Source organism: Leptosomus discolor, chromosome 4 (assembly GCF_034619465.1).
Source record: "Leptosomus discolor isolate bLepDis1 chromosome 4, bLepDis1.hap2, whole genome shotgun sequence".
NCBI classification, from domain to species: domain Eukaryota; kingdom Metazoa; phylum Chordata; class Aves; order Leptosomiformes; family Leptosomidae; genus Leptosomus; species Leptosomus discolor.
In genome coordinates, this window is record NC_141394.1 from 7,688,907 (window position 1) to 7,712,807 (window position 23,901).

Genomic DNA, 23,901 nt, shown 5'->3' on the forward strand with positions numbered 1-23,901 from the left:
ACAAAACATCTATTTATATATTAAGAAGCATTATCCTAATTAATTAAAAGCAATAATCTATCACAAATGTCACCAAATGAGATGCTTAGATGCACAGTTCCTGTTGATTTTTTAATTGTGTTTGTTCATCCACCCCCTCATTTCGGAAAGAAGTTCATCATTCAAAAGAGGTCATTCACACAACTGACACTGCAGTCACTGCTGAAGCTGCATGGCACTGCAGACAAGCTACAAGGATCAGGACTTCTAAACCCTAATAAAATGTCCTAAGTCCAACATTTAAATACTTAGGTTTGATACTTATCCCTGCACAGGTGAAGGATTATCCCACTGACCTCCTTTATAAAGTGCCTTGAGGCCTGTGTACGAAAATGCTACACCAGCACTACGTACAGGGTTCTGCCCAGGAAAAGGCTGGTGCTGGGACTGAACTGGGTTCGGTCTTTCTCCAGTTACATTGCAGCTTTATAACTCAACTGTGGGGTGCACTTGAAAAATGGCATGATAATAAAATATTTTAATAACTACGAACAACATAATAATCTGTAAATCATAGCTCCTACTACACTGCAAGTATACTGTATTTAACTGGCACCTCTTTCTGAGGGAATCAGACCAGAACAAACTATTTTTAGTATTCACAGATGCTGATTTTGTGAGGATTAAAGAGATTATGAAAAAGCAGCTTTCACATATTTTGCTTTATAGATGTTTGTAATGCTGTTACAATGTAAAATACTTTGCATAGTGCCTTCTAACTAGAGACATAAAAGCACTTTTTAAACATTAATAAGCTGTACAAATTTTGCTACACTTATTTTTTTCCTACATACCAGAGTAACAGAGGCAATGAGAAGAAAAGTTGTCTCAAATGAATCAGTGATGGGACTTGAAATAAAACCTCAGTGTCTTTCACTACTCACTCTGAAATATTTCAGTTGAGTAAAATGTAGAAAATGCCTCAAAATGTTTAATTTAAAAAATATGCTCTGTTTGCAGAGGTCCAGCTAGAGCAAGGACGATGGCCTATTTTGGGGAGGGCAAAGGCCCGATCCACGTGGATAACTTGAAATGTACAGGAGACGAGAGATCCTTGGCAGATTGCATTAAGCAGGACATTGGGACGCACAACTGCCGTCACAGCGAGGACGCGGGGGTGATCTGTGACCACCTAAGCAAGAAGGCCCCCGGGAACAGCAACAAAGGTGAAGCTCTGCCATGAGTGGCAGACGAACAGGTTCGGACGGGGAACTGTCACGGTAGGAAGAGACGGATGTAAACAATCCCACCTCAAACAGTTGTATCAAAAGAATCAGAGAACAAAAAGTGGTGGGAAATCCTCTCTGCTCGCGTTGATCTTAGAGCTGTGCCAGCTGCACAAAGGAATCATAAAGACTATTTGTGTACCGTAGTTAGCAGCAGCCGTGTTTCTCAAGTTGTAGAAGGCATGTGAAAATGCAGAAACCTGGACAGCTACTTTCAACTTTTCAAGGTACAGGTTATCTTCAGCTGAGGACTGAGACCTATGTGGTATGCCAAGCTTTGCTTCCATTGACATGAAGTAAGGAAGAACTCTATAAAAAAATCCTACACTTGATAAGCAGAGCACGAACATGTAAATTGTCCTGTGATCACAGTCAAAAGATCTCAGCTAAAAAGAATTTCTAAGTCTGAGGGAATTCAGTGTATTTTCCTTGAGCAAAATTTGGTTGTTAAAAACTACCATGAAACACAGAGTAACTTCAGCCTTCATGCGTTTTTGTTTGGGTTTTTTTTTTTTTAGTTAACTGTCATTGAAGATAAGCCACTTTTCATTTTGAGTTTAATGCTGTCTACATTTTCCTTTCTGGTTTAGATTCTCTTGCTTCTGTTTGTGGACTGAGGTTACTACATCGTCGTCAAAAGCGAATAATTGGTGGGAAAAATTCTTTACGGTAAATATTTGGTAGTAATTTTGGATATAAAGCTTCTAAGACATGTATTTGCCACAAGTGGTTTGCTTAATTTATAGTTTTATTGTAGGTTTGTTGTTTGTTTTTCTTTTGGCTTGTCATGAGGTAGAATCAGAAATACACTCAAAGCATATATGGTAGGAAATTAAAAAATATTCATTGGTAAATACTTGCAGCGTTAGTTGAAAATCTGTGGATGCTTATGGGTTTAGTCCTTGATTGGGTTAAATTTCTTACTTTCAAAATAGCCATTTTACTTTTTTTCAAAGGATATGTTGATACCAGGATGTGAGCTATATGAAGAGAGCTATGAATATAGTACAAGGTTTTAAATGCTGCCTACACCAAAAAATAGCCCTGTGTATGATTCACTGCCTAAGACCTGATTTTCCTCCACAAAGTAAGCCTCTCTGAGGATGACAGAGCTGTAAACCCAGGCTTTTTGTTAACACTTTGTTCCTAGATTTTAATGACATGTTTACCTTTAGTTAACATAAACAGCTTAACTGAATACGACTACTGCTACTAAATGCTACAACAGGAAGCATAGGCTTTATTTCCTTAACAGTTATGAGTAACCACAAAAAATATATATTCACAGAATCTTACAAAAGGGATTGTAAAAAACACCCTTATAGTATCATTAAATGTCATTGTGAAACCTATTTCAAAGTACACGCACAGCTTCAGTCAATCCATTTCGAAAAAGACACTGCCTAAGTGGAGGAGCTTCAAAGAACAGTAGCAAGAGGGAGGCCACAAAAATATCTAAATGCAGTCAGACAGAGCAAAGCAGGATTGCTTACCTTAGTAAAGAGACAAATGTGAACAATAAATAATGCATTGTACAGAAAAAGAAGACTGAGAATTGCTGCCTCAGAATATGTGTACAAAGGACACTGTATGAAATGAAACGGTGACAAATAATGGATTGCACAATGAAGTCAGAGCGAGAAACTTGATCTCGTAACAAATAAGCACGGAGACATTAAAGTAACTGACAGTGAGAGGAAGCACTCAGTGCTGGATGCCTAAGCAGTCCGTAAAGTAATCCTGACCATTGTTAACTGGAGTTCTGAATGCTGCAGGGATAAAAAGGTATTCTCAACTGTTACTCAATAAATAGCACGGTTTGCAGGCTATGTCAGTCAAAGAAATGAAACACGATTTACACTCAAGGTAACTGACCGTTACCTTACTTTTCCATTGCTGTACCCTGAACACACCGTTGTATGTCCTCTGTAGGGGTGGCTGGCCATGGCAGGTTGCACTACGACTGAAATCTTCTCATGGTGATGGAAGACTCTTGTGTGGTGCTACGCTCATCAGCAGCTGTTGGGTCCTCACTGCTGCACATTGCTTTAAAAGGTAGGTCTCTCTTCAATAGTGAAGTGTATTTTCAAGCTATTATGTTATTCTGGGTACAGGCAAAACATTCCAGTTCAAGCCCACTGAAAACTGTTCCAAAGGGTTGGCCTTTGGTTTAAAAAACCCTACCAACCAACCTCCTTTCCTTCCAAATAAAAACAAACAAAAAACCCTAATGCACTGAAATTATTCCAGGTGTCATCATTTACCAGATTTACATTCACAACTTCAGCACAGGATTTCCATGAAAAAATAGAGATAATACTTCTGACATTTTAACCTTTCTTTCTGTTCCAACAAAACTGCACCTCATGGCTTTCAGGTTACAGTGAAGACAACTGAGCAAAAATCAAACACAGGGACAAATGTTTCAGATTATTTTTGGCAGCGATAGACATTTTCCTGTAACACTGCAGTGACTAGATGAACTAGTCCCCCCAAGTCATTTTAGGGTAAAGCACTATTATGTATTTTGCTGAGGCTAGTAGGAAGTAAATTTGTACACTGCATGCTAACGAGACCGAGCTGTTTTGCTTATTCTTCACTAACAGGCTGGAGCAACTGCCTTACTCTGTTATCTCACAGTACCTAAAGAATTGTCTTTTGCAGCCATCTAAACCAAGGTCCCATCCCCTTGAACAAAGAAATAATTGTCTAAGTGGTTATACTGGTATAATACCCTGACACTGGCATCTAATAAAATTATGCTAAATTCAGCTCCTTTCCATATGTTTAGTAACTGGGTTGCAGCTTACACTCCCTTTGATCTACTCAGTCCAACTTCTTCTCCAATTCTCAGTATTATTTAGCTTTTTTAAATGTCTTTTCCCATTTTGCAGAAATAGATATTCTGTTACTGTTAATTCTCCTGTGTATTTTTTATGATATCCCCTCTTCAGTAATTTTGACATCAGGAATTCACTGCAACATCAGTGAAGTTACTGTAGTATAAATGCATCAACTTGCACAGTAAGGAAGCTCGTCTAGTACTTTAAGCTTTCAGCAGCAATTATTTCATTGCGATCCTTACAAGAGGTTACTGTATGGGCTGGAATGAAAGCATAGAAGAACAACATTGCAGTTTTGAGGATATTTGCTAGAATTTGCCAAGTGGGCTGCAAATGTTTTAACTGTGGACTTTGAGCCATACCTTTGGCACAGTAATAACTAAAAAGAAGAGTCAGATCTACTCTCACTCAAATGGAAAGTGTTACTTTTGCTTAGCACCAGATGCTCATCTTTTCATTTTCATGTTTCATGAAAATCGTGAAGGACTATTCTTGGTAATACTTCAAGCTGAAATGGTCAAACTCAATAAAATTTCTGCTTACTTCAACTGATGTCCTAGTGGTTTCTGTGGAACTATGGAAGCACTTCAGTTGCTATCATCAAAATTTATGGACAATGTCTTCCTGTTCACCTGTTCATCATCTCTATAGTGATTACTAAGGGTGCAACTCAAGCTCTTGAGAAAGCCTTTGATTAAAGGCTTGAAAACAAGGCAGTCCTTTCTGTTATTTTACCTCAAAGATCCTCTTCAAGGAAAGAAAAAGGGAGGTCACAGGACGCCAGTTACGTTTTCTGCGTGCAAATCAAGATCTGTTACTCAACTCTCGACCTTATTCGAACACTTTCACGAGGTTCGGTGAAACAAGTTAGCATGAGCTGTGCTGCTGCACCGCAGTGCATTCTTAGTAAGTGCTCCCTGCAGAACACACTACCTGTTCTTCCCAGTGGCTCGTTTATGTCCCCGGGACTCCAAGTCAGTACTGAATGTGCTGCCAAAGCGTGCCTGTTCTGGATACTTTGCTGAACTGAACGCCCATGTGATGGGCAGCAACGTGGCTGGAGCCATGTACACTGATACTTCCAGATCCACGCGGCCACTCAAGGGTCTGCCACAGGCTATCCTAAAACTGTTACATGCAGTCTCAGGGACCAGAGTATTGTTTTGCCCCAGATGCTGCATTTAAAACTGTGCAACCTAGATCCCAGCATGCAACCCCAAGAGCCTCTGGATGCACTACTGTTTACTGTAAAAGAGAGAAGGCACCTTTGGCTCTAAGTTGACACTGGACAGACTGGGCTGAACTTCCTGATGATCTCAGAGTGATTGTAAGGGGCTAGGTTTCCATGAGCTATCTATAGATCAAGTGCCTTCTTCACATATTTTCCACAGACAGACAAGAGAAAGGCCAGTATACCATTTCTCATATCCCGGAAATTGGAACACCGCTTAAGTAACCAAAGTGGGCTCATCTGTACTGTGGATAAAAATTAAATACAATTCTATGCATCATGACTAGAATTGTTCACCAGTAGTACAGCAGCATTACTGATTTCCCTAAAATCATTGACGTGTACTTTAAGATCAAAAATTGTTTGAAGCTATTTTTCCTTTTATAACCCACCCATCTTATGAGCAAGTTTTGTCCTGAGTGGTTCTGGCAGCTACAGGGATTGCCAGTCTATACATAAAAAAAAAATACTAACTTTGGATGAGCAGAAATATAAGGCATAGAAAAAAAAAGGAAATTATAATGACCATGATGTCATTTTAGGAAATACTGTGTTACTTGAACACTGTACTGTTCTAATAATATACCTCTTATTTAAGTGCTTCCTTAGGCATTTCTGAATGCCCATGTGTACTTCAACATGGTCCTGGTAATTCTGAGAACTAAGGACCCTGAAGCACAGTGGGACCAAATACCTAGTAAGACACCAGAACTAAAATTCAGTTTTCTCAAATTTGGCATGAACGGTGAGATGAATTCAGGTGTGCCTTCAATGTCAGTACACTACTTGACTGGCAGCAGGATGATACTAGCATGGTGGCTGATTACTAATCCATCCTCCAATTGGCTGGGAATATAAACCTTCTAGGAAGGAGGTGCCAAGGTCAACATTGCCAGGCTTCACTAGAGCTCAAAGACATGCCCTGCCCAGCCGTCCAACAGAGGGGGGATACCCTGAAAGCAACTTAATTTTCCACCCACGAAGCACTCCCAGACTCCTCCTTTGCCTCCACTCTTCAAATATGATGTGTGTGTGGTGGTTCTCTGCCATTTCATAGGTGACTTTTAGGTGAGGAAGACTGGACACCCCAGAGCTAGACTACTTTGCCTTTTTTATGTACTGATGCTCTATTACAATATTTCTACATTTGGCAAATACCAGCTACTACAGGGGAAGAAATACAATTGTCTACAGATGAAAAAAAATCAGTTTAAGAAAGCCTTATGTGTCTAAATGTGCACAAAAATATGGTAAATCTGTGCAAAGACTACTCATTAAGCTTCTCACTAGAAGCCTTGTAGCTATTAAAGTTTCATACATTTGCATGAGAGGCAGCACTTCTCATTCTATTAAATGTTTAAAATCAGTACTTCTAATTAAGCTTTCCTGGATCTCCTTTCTTCATTATTCTGCTAAAAATGACCATCATCCATAACACAGAAAACCAGCAGGAATCTATTAAAGAGAACACTATTCCTTTTGCCAAAATCAAGGATGTAACATTAAGTATCAGCAGCAAGTTTTCTACTATACTATCTGATATATGGCTGACAGGAGAGCACTCATTATTACTATTCATAAACAACTTTCCTTCATACTTAGGCTTACAAAACAAAATAAATAATTAAAAATCAAGTTCCTTTGATTATTAAATTTGTTTAGGAAGGAAGTGTGTTCATTTCTTATCTAAATTACAAACGCCTAATACATTTGTTACTCTGTAGTACTCTGACTTCCATAAAGTTAAAAAAAAAAAAAAAAGAAAAAACCACACAATCCCTTCCCCCCTTCAAACTGCATTAAAGTTAATGAATAGAGTATATGGTAAATCCTGTAACTGATGTTGTGGATAAGCCCTATAAACTAAAACACAGAGACACCCATTACATTTAAAAGAAAAAAGTAAAGAAGAAAGATTTATAGCATGTAAAACTACCTTTCTCTACTTGAGAGCCAGATTTCCATTGTACCACTGGTAATCCACAGCTGCAAAGTATTGTGAGTGTGTTTGTTTATATATATAAAACCTCTATGTCAATGTACACAATAGTTAACTTAGATGGGCAAATATTTATTGAAGGCAAAAAAACTTTCATAATCCAGAAACTATCAGCGTAGCACTAATATGTGGTTTGCTGTACAGAGCCAAAAGTGTATCTATAAATTATGAGAGAGTATTTTCAGTGACCTTTTGGAAATGTTTTTAGTAGACTATGTCAGGCAAATGAATATTTAATGGTAATGACCTTGTACATTTGTATTCCAATATGACACTCAGATGTGTACCAAAAATTGTTAAAATATTACTTTCAAACATTCAAAGATCGTATCTAGCAATACATCCTAGGGTACAGAATCCTATTTATGACAGCTCTTAAAGGCAATGAGATCAACAGTTACAAACAATCACTGTAGCAAAAATTATTAAACTATTTAATATTGCTTAACTGGCAAAGGAAACAGCATAATTTTCCTTAACTTCCTGGGCTCATTTGCTGTATCGGTTAGATTCTTAAGTGGAACGTCATCATGCAGATATGAAATTTGAGCAGAAAAATGTATATGAGATGTCAGCAACAAAAACAACTCTTCCATTTACTTTAGTGGAGGTTTTGCATGTAAGCTAGAGTAATTCAAATGAAAATAATAAAGCCATTTTACTACAATGGTAACTAAAGTACTTTCTGTATCAGCTTCCTTTTCTAAATTACTCTGAGGAAAACAGATCCCACAAAGTTACCTAGTGCCTCAGCCAAGACTGTAATCTTGGCCTGGGCAAGACGGTACAGAAGTACTCAGTTGGCTGTATCATCCCCGTGTTACTACGCTGTTTATGTTCTGAGCGTTACATCTGTAAATGGATTTTGTAGAAGTGAAAGACCGTTTGATACTGCACGCCCTGACCAGTCTGCTACCTGCCTCTACGCTGACCTCAGCCACTTTGGAGAGGGGCACAGGAGTGGCGCTGTCAGCGCGTAAAACATTCTATATTGGGTGTTTTATTCCTCTGTTTTACAAGTTTCACAGAGGACCAATGCATTGATTAGCAAATAAAGCTACCGGGGTCTGTCATTTTGGTTTTCACAGTGTATTCAAAGTGCTTTATATACCATAGTAGCATGCTTTCTGTCCAACAATCAACATTATGGGTACTTCCATGAAAAAGATGGCCAAAGTGATCAATACACTTGCCCTTGATTTGGTAGTTTCTCTTGCTGCAACCAATTCAGAAATCTTCAAGCTGCAGCTCTAGGAAGTACACTATCTATGTGGTTATATAGCCGCCACGTGAAGAGACGAATGACCATTTAATATATATAAATATTGAACTGCAGATGCACCTTTCTGCAGAACACAAGATTACCTAAGGAATCAGATTAATTTCCCTACTTATATTTTCCGTAACTAGAGGAATAAAAAATACTTTCCCCCCTAATTTGTATATTTATATAAAAATATGATCCTAACTTTGAATGTTATGGTTTTGCCAAAACATTACTGGAAATTTTTGCACATGGGCCAGGAAAATTTGCTTTCAAGTCTGTCTATATGTAAACACACTGAATTAAACTCTGAAGTATAGTTTCTAAAAGTTCCGACAAGCAATAGCAAGCAAGTATATACAAACTGGTACTGAAATGTACCGAGCATTTTATTGTAAAGATGCACAACTTATAAATAAAACCAGTCACTTTCACAGAAATAATATTAGAAGAAAGCTGTGTTAAAATGCCTGTACTATATAATATTTTAATGGACTGAAGATGCAGGTAGCCTTACTCCTTGCTGCATTCAGGAAAGCCAAATAGATGGCAGAAGAAAAACTAAAAAAGGAACTCACCCAAGGTCACGGATCAGATCACAGCACTGCTGTAAAAACCCCCACTGTTTTGTAGCCAGTGCCAGATTGTACTTTTACTGGCTCCCACATCATAGCTCAGAGTAACAATAATAGAAGCTTAGACTGATAATGGTATACTAACTGTCTCGGCAAGCGCGGTAAGATTAGCCTTTTCTGATGTAAGATGTGTGGCAACAGTGACCCAGGAGGGGATTAGTCAGTGTCAGAGCAGAAATTCTTGGCAGGCAGCACACGGCAAGGATTTGACAGACAATTTAGGCAGAATTTAGGATTTCACTGATGTCATACTTCAGATGGCCAAATACAGATGGATACATATAACTCCAGAAACTATTTAAGAGCTAACAGCCTTTCTTACTCTAAAGAATCTCCTTAAAGGCAACGAAAATGAAAGCAATATATCAGGTGCCAACCCTACTTCCATGGAATTTTGGCATTTCTTTTACCAGGAAAAGAATCAACTGTGACGTCTCGGTGAGCTTTTAAAACTGGCAAAAACACACAAGATGATCTAGAAATGAGAACGTGAGATCTAGTGTGAGAGAAAGAGAGATTCAAGTATTTGGTTTTTTAAAAAAGCTTACACAGTTATACCTCTATTCTAGAAACTTCAATGGACTGGACTCAGAACACCTGGAGAGCCAGGATTCAGGCTTCTCTCTTTTCTGATGTTCTTTTCCTATTCATGCTCTTAAATGTCTTAATAGAAAATACCTAATGAAAATCAATTCAGTTATAAAATCTAGCACTTTTGTGGTCAAAACAGAAGGATTAGTAATGTGACACACACAAGTAGAGGTTTTTTCTTAAATATCTTTGAGGTAAACATACTGATCCACAAATTATAAAAGCTCTTGAGCTTTTTTTTTTTCAGGGAGGAAATAAATAATGTATTTGGTAGAATACACAATTTAATTTTTCTCAGCTCTCCCTCTGACACTAAAATCAGTATGAATACTTTTTTGAACACCTCTAAAAAGTCTGCATCCGTTGCATCTCTTCACTTGCAGCTGCTACAGAATTTTGACTTCCAACCACAAGGAAAATACAGTATCTGGAGAGTATTTTACACAGACTACTGCTATGCAAGACCTGGAAAAAATTTTGCGGTAGACAAGTTGCTTCATTTTTTCCTACACAGAATGTCCTCTTCAGATGAACAGATGTTTGGTCATAGCCTGCAACTACCTCTCCTTACAAGCCTACAAGTGAAATTTTGCTTATAGAAGACCTGAAGGAGACGTGCAGGATTGGACAAACAAAGCTTTGCAGGCAACCAGGAATGCAACCCACAATTAAAAGAAATACTCAGTGGTACAGCTATGTATTGTTCAGAAGAAGCTTGTCATGTTCCTCCTTTGCCTGCTGCTCCTCAAGCAAGCTTTAGTAATCTGTGGAGATCAGCACAGTGCTGGAGGGTATAAAAAGAGCAAGTACAGGTTAGAAGGTGACGGAACACTGTAGGGTTATTTTCTGCACACGTATTACAAATTTCCTGTTGAAGGCTATGAGGGAAAGGGAGAAGTCAAAGGAAAAATACTTGGGTTAGCTTAGCCAGATTTTAAAATAAATAAATGTACCCAACAGTACTCCCTTGTTTGCATTTTCCTGAGAAGGCCTGTGTCCCCTGTAATCCAAAAATCTCCAAAGGCATGCAGAGAAAATTGTTATTTCAGCCACAGTAATCATCTCTAAAGTATCTACTACTTAGTCTATGATGTGAAAGAAACTGGGGTCATATTAGATGCAAAACAATTCTAAGATTTGCAGGCCTTCTGTCACTTTGACAACAGGTACTTGTGGTGCACCTATGCTTTGTTTTCCTTCTTACACGTTCAGTTAACCTAAGCCTCAAGAATTTTATCAAGTTACCTAAGCCTCTAGAATTTCTCAACTAACCTACAAAACAAGCTTGAACTCTGTTTTCATTTCAGTAATTATCTGGAGCATCACAATGACGTTAGTACTCAGATTTTCATTATAATTACTAGCAGTTTGTATCACCCTTACTAAATACATTTATAATGTATCATAAGTACTGGCAGTTTGTGTTACCCTTACATGCGTTTATAATGCAGACCTTGCTTGCACCTTTGAAGTAAGTGCCAGTCATGGCAGATGGCCATAAGAAGCCTTGCCTGTGAAAAGATACAAAAAGGAACATAGCCCAACCTGAAACTTCAGGAGACGTCTTTTGATATTCTTTAGGATACACGTCAATGTCAATCTAAACATCTGAGAAAGCATTTTTGCTCTTTTAAAAAAACCTTCCGGTATCATTATTTATATGAGCAATAAAGACCCTGATTTTAGGATCTGACTTTGCATGAGTCCGCCCTATCTGTTTTCACCTCCATCTCAGGTATGGCAACAACACTCGGAACTATGCTGTGCGCGTTGGAGACTATCACACACTGGTACCAGAAGAGTACGAGGAAGAAATTGGAGTGCAACAGATTGTGATGCATAAAGAGTACAGGCCTGACAGCAGCGACTACGACATTGCGTTGGTGAGGCTACAGGGGCCGGAGGAACAGTGTGCCAGATTCAGTACCCACGTCTTACCTGCTTGTTTGCCGTTAAGGAGAGAGAGACCACAGAAAACTGCTCCCAACTGTTACATCACTGGATGGGGTGACACAGGTAAAAATGTTTTAATGATTTCCACCCACTGATCTCATTACCTGAGCCTGCTTATTTAAAAAACAAAACAAAACAAAACAAAACAACCTCAAATACTTAAGAAAATACTCAAAATGGAACAATTTTACTCTTTTTATATAGGGGAATACTTTCTCTCCTGATCCTTAAACAGGAATAACAACACTTTGTTTACTGAATGCAGTTTGTGTTTGAGAAGTGGTGATTAACCATGTCAGTCTAAATCACAGAACCAGTCAGTAAAACGGACTCATTAAGATGGAGAAGCATGAATGAAAAGCTTATTTGTTGCCAGGCACACCCTGTGCAGCAGCTTATCACCCCCTGCCTCAGAACATAACTAACAGCTCTAATACATTTAAGGTTTTTAAGGTAAGCACAAAGAATATTTTAGAAAGGTTCTTTAAATTACACTACTTCAATAGAAAAATGGGTAGAAAACGTACACATAATAGAATTTCAAATCACATCTTTAGTCTCCCTTGTTACCACTGACGTTTTCAGTCAGCAGGTAGATTTAAATAAGAGAACATCTTGCCAAAATTCATGAGAGTCACAATGCAATCTGCAATCCAGGCTTCTGGAACAAACTATCTAGTCACTTTTTAGGTCAATACTAAGACTCTTCAAAGGTCTTTGTCCTTTAAATGTTTTACAATTTAATAACCATGTTTTACTTTGATGTTTTTCTGGTGTTGAAAGCAACCACACTTGAGCCTTTGTTCCACTGACTCATTCAAACCGGCAAGGAGACGAGGCAGCAAGGCCAAATACGAGTTCTTCCTCTACGTGCATTAATCTGTGTGCACAGATGTCTGGGTCACTGTACCACAATAAAGGAGATAGACTTGTAGGGTGGGTTTTTTGCTAAAAACAATTGCTAATTCATTGCCTAGCTCTGCCTAGCTTTTTACACATTTCACTGAAAGTTCTGCAAGACTGTTTACTTAGGACATCTATTTAAGGAAACATTAACCATTGCAATAATTGGCTTTAATTACAGTAAGAAATTACATCATCGCAGTACTTCAGTTGAAATTTCACACTTACTACATGAATCATAATTACTTTACACATATTAACATTTTACTCAAAAAGCCCCCAACCAATACTGGCTTTAATTTCCTATGTTTCCAACTGAAAAAGAGGTGCAAGCTATAGAAAAAAGCCAAATTATTTAAATCTTGACCTTTTACAAGTAGAGCACTGCTTATACAATACAGGATTCATGACAGATAAAGAAAACCAAAGGACAGGTTCTGGTCACCTCCAGAAAATGAAGATTCCTTTTGGTCAGGAGTCCCAGCAGTACTCTGGTACATAGAAGTTGCCAAAATTGTTGAAGATTCAAACAACACTGCCAGTCTCTACCAGAGCACACTTGGGCTCAGTAACGTTAGCTCCTCAGCTGAGGTGACAAGCTTGCATGGACTTACAGGGCATAAGCATGATGGTTGGCTGGATGCTCCACTTGGAAGCCGGCAGAGGATGATGCAGCACCTGTCAGGCTGAGCTAGACTAGATTTGAACTGGTGACCTAGAAATGAAGTATTTCTGCAGCTTTAGTCTCCACTGCTCAAGACTCCCCAAAATAGCTTCCCTATTTAAGTATTAAGGCATATATTCTTGTAGAAGACACAAAGTGTGTTTGGAACAAAACGAACTCCAGCCTTGGAAAGATCCAGAGAACACAAGGAGTAAAGCTGCATCTTAATTTTTAAGCTTTTTTTTTTTTTTTTTTTTTTTAAAAAAAAAACAGCGTCTATATTCCATATTTAAAATATCTATATGGTATTTTAGTACTGTATTTAAGGCACAGTAGATTTTTTTCAGTATTTAGTCTCATTTTCAGTCATTTTATTTAATGACAAAACAGTGTGAAGGACTGACAGCAAAAACTGGATTAAATCGTATTTATGTTTCCAAGACCAGTCATCATACTGAGACAGTAATTTGGGTCCTTTTCAGGAAGGGCTTATTCAAGAACACTACAACAGGCTGCCATCCCTTTACTTCCCAAGAGGGTATGTGAGGAGCGTTACAAAAGAAGATTCACTGGAAGAATGCTCTGTGCTGGAAACGTCCAGGAACAGAAACGTGTTGATAGCTGTCAAGGAGACAGTGGCGGACCACTGATGTGTGAACGTCCAGGGGAAAGCTGGGTTGTGTATGGTGTGACCTCTTGGGGCTACGGCTGTGGAGTGAAAGATTCTCCAGGGGTCTACACAAAAGTATCATCTTTTGTACCCTGGATAAAAAGTGTGACCAAACTATGAACGTCTGTAATGAAAACCAACCTTTGCGAATAAAGTTTGAGGCAGGACAGCTTGAATAGCACAGACAGTGCACAGCTGCGGTCCACAGCGGGTGGAAACAGACACATTTTCCTGATTCACGTGTTTTTCTTTCTGTTAAATCCAAGCTGTATACACATAACCTTTCTAGTTAGGGATTACTATCCAAACAAAATCCCTCTGTGTTAAGGAAGTTTATGTATCCCACGAACAAGTTACCATGTATCTAAGACAAGGGGAAAATGATAGCCATCTTAGAGTAACATCGGAGCAGGACAGCTGGAGAGGTCACTGTGAGATTCACTGCCCAGAGGAAGTCTGTAGTAGCTCCAAGCTTCTCTAGAATTAATTACAGATCTCAAAAGTCATCCTCAGTCTAGTTTATTTAATCAGTTCTTGACTGCTTTCTTATTATTCCTGTGATCTTATACTCAGCCCTCTAATTTTGACTCATGATTCATTAACTAATGAGGACATTAGCCAGTTGATTCTTGGTAATTCTGGGTATGTATTAAATGTTAGAACGAAAATATTTGTCAATAATCAGATCCCCAGCTATTCTGATAAATGATCTCACAGCTTACTGTGCACAGAGTACATTCCCAAGTAAAACTGGTAGTACACTGGAAGTTAGTTTCCCTCTAAACACCCTATGCAGCTGCGAGAGCTAGATCAAAACCAAACGACCTCTTATTTTCTTTCCTCTGGATAAACATCATTTGTCTTCTTTCTGAAATTCGTAATTTTTAGAACATACAGCATTTCATAGAGAACTTACTTTTCCTATTTACCACTAGCTGTCAGTACAGTATCAGACTAACAGCCAAACATCCCAATCCCCTCATTGCTGGTTTTGGAGAGGCTTTACTCCAGTAACACCAAGAACCTCTGTCAATCCTACAAGAGAAAGTTTAAAGTACATACAATGAAAACACTGGAGATGTTGAGCCAAAACCTGTCTGAAAAGGTCTATGAAGTCTTAAACTACTATTTTCTACGGGATGGTGTTTAGACAACTCTCCTGCTTAGTTGCAACACTGGTTCAGACTGATCTCACAGGAAAGGTGAGAGTTAGTTTTCAGCGACTTCTAAAGTACTGACACATCCTGATGCCATTTAATTTCTTTTACAAATACTGTTCCCCATGCTATATTATAAAAATGCATTTATAAAAGTTACTCTTAATGTACAAGACAAATATAAACCAACTTACTATCCTTTTAGAAAGGGCCACCCCATTAAACTTACCACACAGAACACGGGAGTAATGACCATCTTAGTGCAACACGAAGGGCTATCAGTCGTGAAAGTATCTGTTACCAACTAGAGCCAAGAGGGAGACAGGAGAGTGCAGCGCTACCTCTACGATCCCTGTCGAAGGCCATTCTGACTACCTGCAAGCACGCTCTGCGTATTACATTAACAAACATGCTTCTTAAAAAAGATGAAACAAAAGCTCTGTGGGCCCTGAAACACTCCAGTGTGACAAGTGTGGCAGATGCGTGTCACCACATAGTGCAAACTGTGACCACCAGTGACTGTTTTCCCGTTTCCTACCCCCGCACACTCTGGCTACAACCGTGTTGTGTGGCCTTTTATGAACACAGTGGGATGCTTGTATTCATGTCGCAAGCGGGCAGTCATTCTTTTCTGTATGGTTCTATGTCTCTCCGGTGGTGCAACAAATACCCAAGACAACTCAATTTGCATACAAAAGTGGTGACGATACCACAGAAGCCCATGGGGTTGAAGACTTGGCCCTTAATTTCTCTCCGACCTCAAACTTAGTTTTCAAGGGTCATGACTAGTTTAAATATCTTGCTGGAACTGGTGCTAAACTAGTACACGAGGTGCTTTAATATATTTTATTTTCTGTAATTCCACACTATTTTAAATAGTGTGAAACCTTTTATTTAAAAACATGTCAAAAATCATAGTACTGTGACCACCTACTGGTAGACCTATGTGAAACACTCTGCTAGTGAACTTTAAGACTATTTACATTTTACTTATACATAGCCCTTTTCATTACAGGGGAAGTAAATCTGTCAAAAATGTATCTACTTGTACCATCAAAGCTTTGCTATACAAGACCCATTATTTTGAGACTTGTGAAGTAGGCTATATAGTGCAATACATGTGTTGTGTACAGGGGAAATGATTTTCCTTTAGAAGTTGCACCCCACAAATACAATACCTGGGGGGGGGGGGGGGGGATCAAGTCTGCATACTAAATGTAGTAAACATTTAGATTTAGTACAGTAGTTCATTAATTTTGCTCTTTCAATAGGATGCTTTATTAGATGTTAAAATGTTGCACTACCGTTTTCCCGCAGAGAGCATGCCTTTTCAGTTGCTAACATAAAATGAAATTGTCTGTGTTATGCCATTCTAATTTTTGTTCAATGAGCCTGATGATATAAATGCATACAATAAAAACTGCCACACTGACTACAACTTTCATACATTGATCCTGTGGATAATGTACAAGCAGATGCTGCAGGAACATCAGCTGGGGAAATTTCATGTGAGCTTTCTTAAGTGAAAAAGGGTGCTCCTGAAATTATTTTCTTCAAAGCATATAAGCTTTGGGCCATCTTCTCAGAGATGCAAGTTTGTTCTGTATGATGGAACTCCTAGTGCTGCGTGTGCTTTAACTTAAGACCAGTTAGGTTGTCATAAATAAGGTTATCCTATGCTCTTAAGTCCGCTCAAGAATTTTTTTGACCCTTGCTGCTGTCACCTTTGTTCAACATTTTTAATACAAAGTTGTAGAAAAAAACCTGCTCTCCAGCCTACGCGAAGTGTTTTTTGTATTGAGCAGGTTGGCTACAGTGTTAACAGTGGCATAAACTAAGAAAACACTCCGCACTTCTATTATCAGATTAGATGACTGCGAGGACAGTGGTTCAGGCTTAGCCTGAGGCCTAAAGTTTTGCTAAGTGAGCCAGCCTGAACCAGCGTCCCCGCAGATGACCACCTTAAACACTGATGTGTAATCTATACAGGTTCCCCAACACTGCTAAGATTTACAGTTAGATGCAGCCCCCCTGAACTTCCCAAGTTTTTGTCCATTTTCCAGAGAATATACAGCCAAATATAACGAACAAAGGACAGAAGCACTACTGAAACTGACAATCTATTTAACATGCATTTGTCTCAACCCTGAACAACTTCGCAAAGTAAAGGGGCACTTATCTGTAAACCAGAGAAATCAAGATCCCATTGTGACCATTCTAGGCAGAGCATCTGTAGCCTCAGTTGTCTTATTTCCAGAAAAACTCACACCACTATAATAGCTTACATCCTTTTCAATTTTATCGCAACTATTTCATTTTTTCAAATGCTAGAATATTTATACTCAAGATTTAATGCTGTTAGGATTTCAGAGTGGCAATCACAGAACATAACATACAAGACAACTGAAGCAATTAGGCTCAAATAGCAGATCCCAGCAGAAGAAAGCACCCAGAAGTTTGTGGCATCAGGAAAGAAAAAGTTTTCGTTTGTGCTCCAAGCTGCTGGGTAACAGCAAGTGCAGTTAATAGAGGTAGTAGTGACCAGACCTACCTCATACACGTTAGATACCTGCTCACATGCAGTAGTTCCTAGTCCATTTATCTAGCATGAAACATAGAAACAGACCATGTAACTTCTGGCAAATGCCAACACCAAGTAACCACAAACAGGGAAAAGACGAGTGAAGTCTGGAAAGAAGCATTTACCTTTATAGCAACGTAAAGGGAAAAAAAAACTTACTGGGTTGGGTGAAAGTTGGAGAGGTGTGAGACACTGGATGTAACTGCAGATGGAAGAGGGTGCAGAGAATAAGGAGCATCTAAGGGAGGTTAAGGGCCAAGATGCAACAGGAATAGATTGGAAAGATAGGAAAACAGTTATTCAGGAATTGGGAATTAAATTTTAAGGGAAATAATGAAAAACAAGCCATCCTAAGCCACGTAGAAATGAAAAAGCCACATCTTTTAAGCATACCCCTATTGTACTCCAGGAACGAGGGAAAGCAGCTTTCACTACCCTCTGCGCATGTGACTGGATGCTCAGTTACAGGAAACTAACCACTCAAAACTAGTAAGACACCCACAGCAAACATTGTACTTTTCATGCTTTTGTATTTGACCATAATCTTGAAAACTAGTTTTCCTTCTCTTGTTTCAAACCTACTGTCTTATCTTTGCAAGTTCTAAATATTTGATGAAGTTCAAAATTGAATGTTCACAAATCTAAACTGCAGCACAGACCAAGCCACCAGGCCAATTTGTTCAGGTGGAAATACCAGTGACCTCATCACTTGGCTCACACAATGGACTAGCAGGACAGCTACATGGTCCTCCTCTAAGTTACAGAGTTCCACACAAAAGGAGCCTCCGTTATAGGAGGCAGAGACAGCACAGTCAGTTTTCAAAGGGCAACTGGAAAAAAAAAAAAAAAGTTATGCACTGAAATTGTTAAAATACATTAAAAAGGCAGCTGCTGTCTGATAAAAGCAGAGGTTAAAAATCAAGGGAATTGGGGTAACACATCAGATGACCACACCAGTGCCAAGCCATACAGTAGCTAAAAGCTGACACCAGCAAGCCTCAACTTTTCGTTATCGTTTCAGTGACCATAAAAGACAAATGCTTCCTTCCAGACCTTCATGTCATATTGAGTTTTGTACTCCGCATTAATACGCTTTTAAGGCATTCCAGATCCCTGAAGAAACTGATCCCTACTCCTACTTCTTCATACTTGTTTGCCTACACCTGGTTTCCTTCACAGGGTCAAAGCCAGACACACAAAAAAAATAAATCGATCTAAAAACCTAAGGAAGCCACTTTGCATCAGGGTGCCTGCCCCAGAGCAGCAACCACACCTGCACACAGTGGCTGGTAGCACTCTCCCACCCACAGCTTGTCCCTGGGATAGCAGCAGCTCTCTCCTGGCTGCTGCCTGCCCAGCATTTTCTTGTGCAAGATAAGCAAATAACTGCCCTTGTAGAATAGATGTGTTAACCTTTTCATAAAGGCACTAAGGTTACTACAGAAGTCTACTCCTCTTGGAGAAAAGGAAATTCACAGCAGCACATGCTTATGCCTGTTGGCTACCAGGCTTGGCAGCCACAAACTTGGAATCCCAAGCAGTAAAGATGTCATATGATAGGGCTGTATGCAGCTGTTTAAAAGGAAAGAGTAATCACACACCACCGATTAAACAGGTGTGGTATCACTTATTACAGCTCCACACAGAATATACATTCAGCTATACTTCGACGTCAGGAAAAGTATATGCTTTAAAAAAAAAAAAAAAAAAAAGAAAGAAAACAAAGTTTCCTGTGTCAGCTCCCTGCCAGTCTGTTCCAAGGTGTGACTAACATGACCATTGGAAGTCATTTCCCCAGTTCTAATTCATGTTGTAGTCCACAACCCCCGCTTCTGCTGCCAAGTACGCAGCAGGAATTGCACTGCCTACAGATCTCAGCTCTAACTTCACAGATTTTGTTTCCCAGTCCTTTCAAAGTCCCCCTTCCCCCTGACTTTTCAGTTTGCAATGATATGTGAAAAATTTCCTTATTAACTGGAAGATATTCCACAGGAGATTATGCCAGCATGGCTGATATTAGCTAGGGCAGCAAATTTACTTGTAAGTAAAACATATAGCTTGTCCAATTCAGCAATGATTCACCATCTACTGGAGCTCCATACATTGAATATGGATTAAATACAAGATCCCTCAACAACCAAAAGTGAAAAAGCAGCTACATTCAAAGGCACTGTTCCTCCCCTGCTGCAGTAAACTCTGATTAAAATCACGGGACTTCTGGAATGGCTCCCAGACAATGCACCAGCCATAGTCACACCTTTGCCTTCAAACTGTAGAAAGACAAAGCCCAGCTACCAAAACCTGTATCCCTACAACAGGCAGATTTAGCCCGTGTAAGTAATCCCAAAGAATACATGCAGGTCTAGTCTTGGTCATCGGTAGTCTTGTAAGGAAGAAATGACACTTGCAGTGAAGGTCAACATCTCTTTATTAACTTATTCATACATTTGAATGCTTTACATTGGCATATATACTAAAATTATGGCTGTAGATTTCACGTCCATTTTCCAGACTTCACAAACTTACCTTCAGCTTGTGCAGTACGCGTACACTCCTTGCAACCACCTTTTAACACACCTGAACAGCAGTGAACTGAGGGCGCACGTGTCATCGGCTTCAGTAACATTGCAGTACGATCAGCCACACGACAGAGCACAGCCCAGCCGCTAAACTACCAAAAGCGTTACTGCAATTGTTTAAGACTTGGTGACAGCCCAAAGGTAGGAGCAGCAGCAGATCCCCAAATGCAGCAGAAAATGAGCTAATCATCCTAACTGTATTTGTATAGAAGCAGTCAAGTCTGATTGTAGTAAGCACGGGAAGCTACATTTTAGCCCCTCTTTGTACAGATGAGACATGGACTGTCGAAGATCTCATTCAGGCGCCAAGTCTGAACTTTATTAAAAAATGCTCATTTAAGTCTAAAGCAAGATTAAGATCTAGCCTAAAAAACTGGCTTTTGCTAGCTCTGCTTGATAACCAGAAGAAATGTTATTGCTTGCAAAAAGCATCAAGTCCAGAAGATTAGACAGATCCACCCTAACCTAAGTAAAAATTAAAAGTTCTAGTCACAGCTACTCCTAGAATTCACACGTGGAATTTAGCCCCATCTTCTTCTGTCATCACAACTCAAGAGTGTTTTTCCCCTGTAAAAACAAGTTTGAGGAAGTTTAATATTGCTACTGGTAACATACAAGACAGCAAACATCACTGAACAGTATGGTGCTCTCCTAGGACTGTAAACTGCTCTGAAACAAAGCTATTAGTATCAGCTTGACATCTCCCTCTCCTCCTGCAGTTGCAGATTACCCTTAGTACTCACTTCATTGAATCAGAAACATGCTTGTTGAAAAAGACATTTTCCTTGCACAGACATCCCCGAGAAATCTGAGGATTTGGATGCCTCTAGTTTGGCAGACCGAAGTTCTAGCAAGCTGTGGTTTATCATAATCCACCATTCCTAGCACATCTGATGCATCTACACCCAAACTCAATTCTACCTAGTGACTTGTGGAAAGATGACTCCACAACCTACAAGGCTGTAAAGTAGGTCTGTTTATTCAGCGCTGAGGTGGCACGGGGAAGCTCTCCACCACAAACGGGCACACCCCCCGTGGTAACTTGTCTTGACTTTATACAACAAAGTGTTACATATTCATGATAAGTCCGAGAGGGCCTATACATATTCATAACCCTTCCTCAGTTCTTATTATAATGAGTTCCAGGAAGTAGTTTCCGTATGTTCCGCCCTGCTCGCCTCCTAGCTGTGCACGCACAGTACCTCCTGGTGGTCGTGGGCCGGCGTCTCAGGGATGAAGAAAGACGTCTTCCTCTCAATGAACTTTCTTAACCTTGTTTCCTGTACATGCTCCTAGGACCCTTGGCGTTTCTCCAAACCATAATGCCAGTTTCCACCAGTTTAAATTGCTTCAGGCTACAAGTTCCTGTGCTTATCAAGATGCTTCAGGCAGCATGTCCTTGTTGTTATCAGAACTGCCTGTAGCCCACCCCCCTGACACAATGACCTAAGAAATATTGCTTCAGCTAAATAATTGCTATCCTTTTAACCCTTAAGGATTAGTTCCCTAATTGCTCCCTTTATCATCAGCCTGACATCTCCCTCTTCTCCTGCAGTTGCAGATTACCCTTAGTACTCACTTCATTAAATCAGAAACATGCTTGTTGAAAAAGACATTCTGCTTGCACAGACATCCCTGAGAAATCTGAGGATTTGGATGCCTCTGTTACAGTCAAATTAAGAGTTAATCGATGCGGGAATAAAATTCTTAGCACATCTGATGCATCTACACCCAAACCCGATTCTTCCCAGCCACGATAATTTACGCACTCGGTTCTAACTTTCTGTCAATAAAACAGACACAAAGCATGCCTTAAAAACAAAACACCAAGCCTATACCTTGATTTCAAGGCAAGTTTCAGTAGTCCAGCCGCTAAACATAAATTATCAAATCGGTATTATTCCCATCCAAACCCTCACTTTAAGAACTTATTACGTAACGCGTATCCAGTCACATACTTTTTGGGGGGAGAATCTTCAACGGCAACAGATGTATCTTCGTACCTTCAGCTTCTTCGTTCCTACGGAAAAAATAATTTAAAAAAATATTAAAAAGAAGACGTTTAAAAACTGATCTGTAAGGGCTTACTGAGAAAAGGAGGGAGAAAACAGAACACCAATCAATGATGAAACACAAAAGGGGGTAGACGGGCAGTCTCACGACGTCCTACATCCCGGTCCACTCGGCCTGTTACTTGCTACAGTCAACGACTAATACCCACGAGAGGGTAAAAGTTTTGCCAATTAGCAAGGCACTGCTCTTCCATGCCTAGGAAGGGAGACAGCCACGGGAGGCAGCCCCCATGGAGTCATGGATCACCCCCCCCCAACCCCGCCACGTGGCGGCCGCCATTTTGCCTCCCTCCCTCCTTCCCTCCAGCCCTTCTGCCGCCGCCGCCTAACAGCTCCCACCCGCCTCCCGCCTCCTTACGGTGCCCACCTACTGCTCGCTCCGCTCCCCTGCCGCGACGGCTCCGCTCAGGGACCAGCCGCAGCTCTGGAGAAGAGCGCGGTGCCTCACGGCCGCGCCGGTGCCTCACGGCCGCGCCGCCGCCCGGCTCGCGAGCCCCTCCGCCGCCCTCCCGCCAACGGCCGCCCCGCGCGCCCGCCAACGGCCCTCAGCTGCACCCAAACTAACCGTCCGCAGGAGCCGCGCCGCGAGGCCGCCGCCGCGCGCACCGCCCGGAAACTGGGCGGTGCCCGGGCGGGAGCTCCACCTACGGGGCGGGGCGGGAGCGGGGCCTGAGCCAGCGATAAGCGGCGGCGGGGTGGGGATGGGGGCGAGGCCGGACGGCGGACAGGGCTGAACTGTTTTGGTTTGCTTTCCGGCCCTTTCTGAAGCCACTGGGCGACATCCCCAGGAGAGAACGGGTGCAGTGGCTGCCCACACCAAAGGGGTTCTCCAGCTGCTCTGGACGCCGATGCTGCTGTCCGTATGCAGACAAGATACGCCTATGGATGGATACGTGCCTATGGATGGATACGTGCCTATGGATGCTTGGTCAAGTCACAGGGTGGGCCTTAAATGCTAAAGCTCTGCTGTTTGTTATTTGACAACTGTGGACTAAGGAGAAAGTAGAGGTCATGAAAGATGTGCCATAAAAATAAAGTCATCCTTTTAGGTGAACACGGGTAGTTTTCCTTTTCCAGCCCATATAGTGTACATCTGGTTAATGCCGGCCAAATTCCCACACCCTCATTTTTAACTGGAACACAAAAGACTATCTCAGTTGGAAGGGGCCTACAAGGATCACCCAGTCCGACTGCCTGACCGCCTCAGGGCTGACCGAAAGCCCGAGGATGGTGTTCAGGGTGTTGTCCAAATGCCTCTCAAACACTGACGGGGCCGGGGCATCACCCACCTCCCTAGGAAGCCTGTTCCAGTGTCTGACCACCCTCTCAATGAAGAAATGCTTCCTAAAGGCAAGCCTAAACCTCCCCTAACCGTTGTACCTCTTACACCACAGCATCTTAATTTAAATATTGTGATGGTCACCCTCAGTGCAGGGAAGGGCAGTTGTTGGAGGCCGGGCACAGGCTGCAAAAGCTGCTCTCCGGCAAAGGCCG

At 40.7% G+C, this 23,901-nt stretch overlaps 1 protein-coding gene and 1 non-coding gene across 2 annotated transcripts in view; one reads left to right on the forward strand and one right to left on the reverse strand.

Moving 5' to 3' along the window:
• The window catches only part of PRSS12 (serine protease 12), a 42,302-nt gene extending 28,164 nt beyond the window's left edge, over positions 1 to 14,138 (forward strand). The window contains exons 9-13 of the mRNA XM_086464124.1: positions 1,000 to 1,205; positions 1,856 to 1,934; positions 3,198 to 3,320; positions 11,564 to 11,844; positions 13,831 to 14,138. Of these exons, the coding sequence (XP_086320250.1) occupies positions 1,000 to 1,205; positions 1,856 to 1,934; positions 3,198 to 3,320; positions 11,564 to 11,844; positions 13,831 to 14,138 (997 nt within the window). The remainder of the gene's footprint in view (positions 1 to 999; positions 1,206 to 1,855; positions 1,935 to 3,197; positions 3,321 to 11,563; positions 11,845 to 13,830) is intronic.
• An 8,382-nt stretch (positions 14,139 to 22,520) lies between these two features.
• On the reverse strand, positions 22,521 to 22,651 carry LOC147415638 (small nucleolar RNA SNORA24). The gene has a single exon (XR_015183485.1). It is a non-coding gene; the product is annotated as a small nucleolar RNA SNORA24 (small nucleolar RNA).
• Between the last annotated feature and the right edge of the window lie 1,250 nt (positions 22,652 to 23,901).